An 8,862-nucleotide genomic window follows, 5' to 3' on the forward strand; every position below is an offset into this window, starting at 1 on the left:
TCAGTGAAAGACCCTTTTCAAAAAACAAGATAGAGGGCAACTGAGAAAGGCAACTGATTTTGACCTTTGGCCTCCATATACCCACATGCACACATCTATACAAAAATGGATATACATTCACACACCACACACACAGATACATACATATACACCCTCACACACATATACACATGCACATACAAAGTACACACTATACATATACCACACACCCATATAGCACACACATTCACCCCCCAACATATGCACACACATATCACATAGCACATAACACACATACATACGTATACATACACCATCCACAGGATTACAGAGTACACAACAATGCACATACACATATAGAAATACACATAAATACACATTGTACACTTATATATGCATATACACACAGCACACAGAACACATTAACATATGGGTCCTCACACATCATCTGAAAGAAAAATTGCACAAGAGTGAATGAGGTGAGCTATGAGTGATGGACACTCATGAAGACATTCTGCAAATTTTGTTTGGGTTTTCTTAGCAGTGGAGCCTGAGACAAGTATCTGGATATCAGTAATTTATCTAAGAGGAGAGTGTACAGCATACCAGTGGAAGTGGGAGAAAATCAAGAGGACCAGGAAGGGAAAGAAAGGACACCAGGACAAGAGAATGGATAGGCTTGTGATTAGTATGCGGGCAGCTAGGACTCAGATAATAACTAAGAGCTCCTGAGAGGTACTGTGGAACGTGTCTCAGCTATGCTACATGTTGAAGGTTGACTTAAGTGAGATACAATTTAGTATTCAGTTCTAAATTCAAGCTGTTTGTGGAGGACATTTTCTGTGGTCTGCCCCAGTGTCTATCAAAATGTGTTTTTCTTATGACCTTGGAGATTGATTAACAGAGCTGTGTTTCCACATGCCTGGATGGTGCTGGATGTGGATGAACATTCCAGGCTTTAATCACCTCTTTGTCTTTCTTTGTGCCTGGCCCCATGTTAAGATTTTCCATTCTACACCAAGTCACCCATTGGCATAAACACAATAGTGGCCAATGCTATGTATTGTAAATAAAAGAAACCCATCATTTAGTAACATAGACAAAGACACATGTTTTTTTTTTTTTAAGATTTATTTATTTATTATATGTAAGTCCACTGTAGCTGTCTTTAGACACTCTAGAAGAAGGAGTCAGATTTCGTTAAGGATGGTTGTGAGCCACCATGTGGTTGCTGGGATTTGAACTCAGGATCTTCAGAAGAGCAGTCAGTGCTCTTAACTGCTGAGCCATCTCTCCAGCCCCAAGACCCATGTTTTAATTATTTCATAAAAGAGAAGCAAGACTAGCAAAAGGACAGGCCCTAGAAAAGTAGGTCTGATAGCAGCCACAGGGTACCTTGTGGGGGTGCTATGGAGCCTGAAGGATCCTGCATAGTTGTCCAGTGCTGACCCAAACATGGCTATATCTCATCACCAGGAAGTCTGACCTTAGAGAAGGCAGGCGATGCAGTGATCTAGGACAGGAAGGGGCTAAGAGGAGAACTTCCAGTAGAGGGAACACCATGTTCATTCTTGAATAAAGAAGATTTCAGGGAATGATATGAAAGAGTGGGTGGAAATATATAAAAGCTGGAGAAGAGCTGTGAAATTCTGTTTTTTTTTTTTATTTTTGTTTTTGTTTTTGCTTTTTGGTGCAGATGTAATCTCACGGTGGCTGAGGCTGCACAAAATCTGGCATCCCAACAGCCAGTTATGGATCAGGGGAGAGCTCACAGGGTCCTTTCTCTCCCTATTAAATTATTGGCTATTGACGGCTTTTAGGAGAGGGAAAACCATTGTCTTCACTTGATGATGAGCCTACCAGACTCTGCTGGAGAGTTTGGAATCCATGGTCAGACAGATGGCCCTTGTTAAATTCAGTGGACCAAGAACCAAACAAGAGGTCATAAATGGAGGAAAGAAGAGGTAAGAAAGAGAGGGATTCAGGATAGATGAAGGATGGCAAAAATCAGAATGTTTATTTATACTTATATTTATACATACATATGTATACAATTGTTAATGAGTAAGTTCAATAAAAATTATAAATCCTCCAAAAAATTTGGGAGGTCTATAACATTGAGGCTCACCATGTCCACCCAGGGGTAGAGATGGAGTCAGAGAATTAACACAATAATTTCTGATCATGACTAATAGTTAAGGAATTGGTTCTCTTGTGCTTTTAGTCTATAGGTTGAGCTCCTGAAATCAGAGAAGGGTCCCATAGAAAGGTGTGCAGGGTAGATGAATTAAAATTTAGTAGGTGTGAGTACTCAGGATCAATTGCACATGGCAATATGTGGTCTCTACTCAGAAAGGAAGACAGAGGAGATGAAAGGAACCCATTTAAGGACACCTCATGTCTGTTTACTTCATTAAATGTCAAAGGTGGACCAGAGCCACAACCACTAACCCAAAGAGAACCTGCAGACATCAGGAGACTATACATTAATGGTCCAGGAGACAAACTGGACCTAGGAGCAATGCAGGAGACAAGCTACCTGCCAGAATAAAGTCTTACAGATCTTGTCAAGGTTATCAATGGTCACAGACAAGTAGAATAAACTGGCATAGCTATGGGTAAAGTTCTGCCATTTGGCAGGGTTTTGGGACTGTGGAGATGGTGGAGGGAGTTGGCCATCACTTGCTAGGGCAGGAAGTTGAAAGCTTTTTGCAGATCCAGAATTTCTTGTTAGTACATTTGGTGTCATTCCAGCCGTCATCTCTGAACTCTGCACAGTCTTCCTCTCCCAGGTTGTTAGGTTCTCCTTTACTCCAATACTTCATGAAACTGAAAAGACAAGGAGACACGAGATTCTGTCACAGACAGAGTCTTTAAGCCATGGAAAGCACAGTGAGCTGTGTTCCTCTGTGGCTTCTGCTGTAGTTCCTGTCTTAAGCCCCTGCCCTGGCTTCCCTCAGTGATGGAGTGTGACCTGGGAGTTGTAAGAGGAAATAAACCCATTCCTCCCCACACTGCTTTTAGTCATGGTGTTTACTACATCAATACAAGGCAAGCCAGGAAAGACAGCACCTAGAACACACTAACACACTTTAAAAAGATCCCATCTAAGCCTCCTTGACCCACATCATCTATTTCTTACCTTGACATGTCAACCAAGGCCTTTGTGCAAATCTCCTGATCCCTTCACATCTAGAGGTCAGGGCCTTGGTCTCCTGCCTCAAGTGGTGATATAAATTCCTTCTTTTTGGACCTTTGAGTACAACAAGCTCTGGGCATATTCTTTTCTTTTTGTGGAGTGTGTGTGTGTGTGTGTGTGTGTGTGTGTGTACATACACACGTGTGGGTTTATTGTCCTTGAATGTGCAGGTGCATGTATGCATATGTGAGTATAGGTGCATGCAGAGCTGGAATTACAGGTGGTTGTGAGCTAATTGATGTGAGAACTGAGAACCAAACTTGTGTCATCTGGAAGTTTCAGTTTTTTTGCAGATCTGGAATTAAGGACTCCTAGGTTCTTAACCACTGAGCAACCTCTCCAATTCCACCTACAAGTTATATTGTTAATGGCAACAGTAATTTTTGATCTCTGTGTGATTGTGTTCGTGTGTGTGTGTGTGTGTGTGTGTGTGTACATATGCATGTGGAGTCATAAAAACTTTAGCTATTGTGCCTCAGGACATTCTCCACCTTGATTGGAATTTGCTATTTGGCTAAGCTGGCTGTCCAGCAAGCCCTAGGAAGCCCTCTGTTTCAGCTCTTCTAGTTCATGGATTACAAGTGCATGCCACCACAACATCAGTTGTTCTTACATAGGTTCTGGACATGCACTTTACCAATGAGTCATTTCCCAGTCTTGGATTTCATATATAGTCATTCCCATTTAATGTCCCTCTGTTTGCATGCCTTTCCTGAAGTTCTAATGATGAGATCTCAGGCACCTATCTGCCATTCTATCTGGACTTCCTTTTCTTCATGCCACTCAGATAATGTTCCAAGCACTAAAGCCTCAATGACCAGAGGGAAGAGATGAGTCCCAGGGATACCTCAAGTCAGAGCTTCATCACACTCTGTAGGGTGTTCCCTTCTAGTACTTACCTGAGAGTCAGAGGTGAACCATCTACCCAGTACCATGTAGACTCCTTGCTCATGTCAATGAGCCCCATCCAAGTGTAGCCTCTCTTCTTAGAAGTTTGTTGTAGAAAGTTCTAGAAAAATAGAAGAGGAAGCATCAGGAGGGAGCTCTACCTCCCTCTTTTAACCAGTGTTTCCCTAAACTCTTGGTGGGAAGTTCCACCTATAATTTGATGTTTATCTTTATACCTTATAAGGCCATGAATACCATGAGTTCTGGGTCTTTCTATACCTGTGTGCTATGGGCAGATGTGTTCTCTCTAGCACATAGTATGTGCACACTTGGTAATGTCATATACTTGTCTGTCTGAAAGTTATGTATATGTCCACATGAATTTACTCATCATTGGGATTGTTTGGCTGCACCAGATCAAACAAGCTAATGATTATTGAGTGTGTTGGTGAACTCTTTTCAGCCTGAATTGTCTCACTGGTGCTTAAAATCTGCAAGACTGGAACTATTTATACTAGGGGAATTAGCAAAAGACATACATCAGTATTTATTTTTAAACCAACAGAGGAAGTTGTTAAGTGCTGGCCATATATTTTAAGTCTTCCTCCCAAAGCATCAATCAAATTAAAATCTATAGTAGCGAGAGTGAGGAGATGGCTGAGTCAATTAAGTGTGTGCCACACAAGCCTGAGGACCTGAGTCTGACCCCTAGCAATCATGTGAAAAAGCCAGCTGTGATGGTAGACATTTGTAATTCCAGCATGGGGGAGCCAGAGACAGGAGGATCCCTGGGTCTTGTTGGCTAGTCAGCTTAGCCTAAATGGTGAGCTCCAGGTTAATGAGAAACCATACCTTAAAGAAACAGTGGACAGCATCTGAGGGATAACACTCAAGGCTGACTTCTGGCTGGCACATGCACACAGATGCACCTACACATGAATGTGCACGTGCACATGCATATGTGTACATCAGAGGACAACTTTAGGTGTGGATACTCACCTTCTACCTTTTTGAGACAGGGTCTCTTGTTATTTCTGTGTATGCCATGAGAAATTCCCACCAACTTTCATGGTACCTCTTTTCCCTACCTCCCATTTTACCATAGGAACATTGGGATCACAAATGTGTGTTCTCATGCTGGGATTTGTATGGGTTTGCGGAGTCTAAACTCAGGTCCTCATGCTTGCTTTACCCACTCAGCCTCCTCTCCAGCCCTAAAGTGTCTTTTTGCAATTGCTCTGGTCTCATTCATAATGTTATCTTCCCTCTTCAGGCAAGCAGCCTATTTTCCAGAACATTGTATTCAACCAAACACCTCCCCTCCCTTTAGTCAGTGGCCTTAATGTATCCTCAGCTGAAGTATCCTTGATGGGCCTCACCAGGCATACCTGCTCTTCATCACTCTTGATGACCACAAGTTGAGCCCCCACATTGTGGCAGGCAGTGGCAGAATCATTCCAGGACTTCTGGGCCACAGAGAAGAAGTAACAGCTTCCTTGGAAGTGCGTCCAGTCCCAGGGGCAGGAGCGGCACAGTCGATCTGTTGGGGAGGTCAGGTCAGGTTAGGATGGACCCATCTTCAACCTTCAAGCCCTCCAGAATAAGCCCCTCCCTTGACACAGCACATCCCTTACTCCATGTCTTGAGTTCCTTCTATACCCAGAAGAACCCAGGAGTCCTAGCCTGATCCTTTCAAGACTGGAAAAAGTTTGGTCTTAGAGCTCAGAATAGAGGCCAGGAGGCTGGTTTAACTGAGTACCTACCATGTGCATACTCCTGTGAACACCCAGCACCTAATGTGTACACAATCTCTGTGAACACTGAGTGTCTAACATGTGCATACCCCTGTGAACATTGAGAGCTTACTTTGAACATACTCTTGTGAACATTGAGTGCCTATTCTGTTCAGTCTCCTGTGACTATTGAGTGCTTATTTTGTACATAATCCCTATGAATACTGACTGCTTATTGTGTGCATGGACTCTAGTCAAACACTAGTGAGATGCCTGCCTCATCATTACCCTGCATGTCCATCCCACAGGTTAGGGACGTGAGGCTTAGTGAAGAGGAGTTATTTAAGCAAGGTGATCTATGTAAACCTTTTCAGGGTGTGAGCGCCTTCACTTCCAGTCACTCACCTACGCCAGCCTTCAACTGGGTCAGTTCTTGGTAGACATTCATCTGATTGTTTTCTTCCTGAGAACTGGGTATTTTGTAGACTGGGCCAAGAAAATATAGTCACTGCAGTTATTAAATGCTTACTGTGTTTTTTGGTCTATACTGGGCCCCCAGGACCAAGATATCCTTTGTCCTCTCCCCCTTTTCTACCTCCTTCTTCTCTCCCCTCCTCATTCCTTCCTCTTTTTCTCTTTCTCTCTTTCTCTCCTTCTGCCCCCCCCGTCTCTCTTAGATAGTCTCATATAGTTCAGACTACATCAAAATTTTGATGTAGCTGCCTCTATGAACCTCTCCTTCCTCTGCTTCCTGAGTGCTGGGATTATAGGGATGTACCATTACACCCAGTTTTATGCAGTGCTTGGGATGGAGCACAGCTTTTTGAGCTTGTGAGGTAAGCATTCTACCACTTGAACAATGTCTCCAGTCTAGCATCATTTTCAAAACCCAAGGTCTTACTTAGTCCTATTTGATGAGGAAGATATCTAATAACCAAAGAAAATTGGATGTCTAAGGCAAGTGCAGCCAGTGTCTCTGTGCAGAACTCCTCTATTCAAAGGACCATGAAGACACAGTCCCAGTCAGTTGCTCCTCCCTTCTGGATCCCTCGTTTGAAGAGCCAGACTTAGGAGCCCCAAACACCAATCCTGCCTGACCTTTGACAAGGATGACAACCAGCAGCACAGAACAAACAGCTAGGAAGAGCACCTGCAGTGCCAAGGGGACTTGACTGTGGACCAGGCACCCTGTGGGAGAGAAGGGTTAAAATTTAGCACCTCAGCATTCCTGATTTATTGTGGCCCCAGTCAGGCAATCCATCTCTCACTCCCAAGGTACAGAATTTCATATCATAGCTTCTACAGTTCCCAGGTTCCAGATTCAGGATCTGAGCTTCCAATTCTCTGAACATCAGTGGCCTGAGTCCCAAACTCTACCCCCCCCCCCCCACAGAAACTAAGTTTATGTCTGGAGCTGACCACTCCATAGTCCCTCATTCTGTTTTACCTGTGAAGCTACTGAATCCAGAATTTGTTTGGAAGCCAAAGCCTTTGATGGAGTGCCTGGTGTGGCTGGATGTCAGCAGTTCCTCATCTAAGTGAATAGAGCGTCAGTCATATATAGGGTAGTCGGAGACAAACACTGACCTATTTGTGCCCCTTCCCCAAGCTCCCAGAGCACCAGCTCAGTCTCACCCAGAGGGCGAAGCTGCCTCTTCCCCATTTCCTTAGAATCACTCATGTTTCACAGCCACTTCTCAGTGCCAGAATCTGACAGAGACTACAGCTTTTATTTGCCACCTCCTTGAATCTTACTTAGGAAGAGAAATTGAGAAGTGAGTAATGACACCGGAAGAGTGAGAGGGAGGGGGCTGAGCATCTGACACACCAGGCAGGAGATACATTTTCCAGAAATTTCAGAGAGGAGTGAGAGGGCCTGTACTTCTCAGCAGAAATAGATGGTTCACTTCCAGTATGGTCAGCTCTGGAATGTCTTCTATAAAAGCCAGTAACTTGTAAAATCAAGTGACTTTTGGGTCTTTTTCAGTTATGATGGTGTGTGGGCTAGCAACACCATATCTTGTCAGAGACACCACCCTTTTTCATCTTGGTCTACTGATGGTGTCACTCATAGTGATTTCTTTCTCTTTTTTTCTCTGTTTTTGAGACAAGATTTTATGTAGCTCAGGCTAGCCTCAAACTTGACATGTAGCAGGAATGACTTGAACTGCCTCATCCCTTCACCTCCTGAGTTAGCTGGGGCTAACTGAGCCACATCGCCATCCCCCATTTTTTTATTTCCATGCATTCATTAAATTACACAAGTCACTTCCTTCTGGTACACCACTCAGCCAGGGGAAGATCAGGTGCTTCATCCTCCCCCCACCCTCCACCCAGAGACAGATTGACTCTCAAGAGATCTGTCATAATCAGACTCATAGGTAAGGCCCCCCCACCCCAATATATGGCCTAACTGGAACCCCCAAAGGGCCCAGCAGATGCAGGACATATCCACCCTATGGGAGACACATCTTCCTTCTGGTCCACAAAGAGGGCAGACTTGGTGCTCCAGCTCACCTGTCCACACCCAGAGACAGCCTGACTCTCAGGAGGTCTAGCATAACCAGGGTCACAGGAAGCCTGCCTAACTAGGGACACAGGAGGTCCCCCTAACCAGAGACAGCAATGTTTGCCTCCCAGAAGGTCTGCTCTAACGCAGCTCCCAGAGCTCTACCTTCCTACAAGGAGGGACAAGCTCCAGTCCCTGTCAGAGACAGCAAGGCTAGTTAACATTAGAGATAACCAGATGATGAGAGGCAAGTGCAAGAATATAGGCAACAGAAACCAATGCCACTTGGCACCATCAGAACCCTGTTCTCCCACCACAGCAAGCCCTGGATATCTTAATAAATCTGAAAAGCAAGATTTAGACCTAAAAATCCCATCTCATGAAGATGATGGAGCTCTTTAAGGAAGATATAAAGAACTCCCTTAAAAAAATACAGGTGAACACAGGTAATCAGGTAGACCCTTAAAGAGAAAACAAATAAATTCCTTAAAGAAATACTGGAAAACACAATCAAACAGGTGACGAAATTGAACAAAACCACCCTGGATCTAAAA

General features: G+C 44.0%; 1 protein-coding gene across 1 annotated transcript; it reads right to left on the reverse strand.

Moving 5' to 3' along the window:
* Positions 1 to 1,968: 1,968 nt before the first annotated feature.
* Cd209a (CD209a antigen) lies at positions 1,969 to 7,558 on the reverse strand. Its single transcript, NM_133238.5, has 7 exons — positions 7,435 to 7,558; positions 7,247 to 7,333; positions 6,898 to 6,987; positions 6,205 to 6,285; positions 5,455 to 5,606; positions 4,078 to 4,187; positions 1,969 to 2,808 (listed from the first exon to the last, which is right to left on the reverse strand). The coding sequence occupies exons 1-7, from the start codon at positions 7,478 to 7,480 to the stop codon at positions 2,658 to 2,660; spliced, it is 717 nt and encodes a 238-aa protein (NP_573501.1). The 5' UTR covers positions 7,481 to 7,558; the 3' UTR covers positions 1,969 to 2,657.
* Between the last annotated feature and the right edge of the window lie 1,304 nt (positions 7,559 to 8,862).

This window comes from Mus musculus, chromosome 8 (assembly GCF_000001635.26).
Source record: "Mus musculus strain C57BL/6J chromosome 8, GRCm38.p6 C57BL/6J".
In the NCBI taxonomy this organism is placed as follows: domain Eukaryota; kingdom Metazoa; phylum Chordata; class Mammalia; order Rodentia; family Muridae; genus Mus; species Mus musculus.

What these genes read in the sequence shown, in the direction of transcription:
- Cd209a (NM_133238.5), bottom strand. Translation starts at nt 7,480, where the DNA reads ATGAGTGATTCTAAGGAAATGGGGAAGAGGCAGCTTCGCCCTCTGG. An exon ending in CCAGTTGAAGGCTGGCGTAG is followed by an intron (nt 5,607 to 6,204) that starts GTGAGTGACTGG and finishes CCTCCCCAACAG; the next exon opens with ATCGACTGTGCCGCTCCTGC. An exon ending in GGTTCACCTCTGACTCTCAG is followed by an intron (nt 2,809 to 4,077) that starts GTAAGTACTAGA and finishes TTGTCTTTTCAG; the next exon opens with TTTCATGAAGTATTGGAGTA.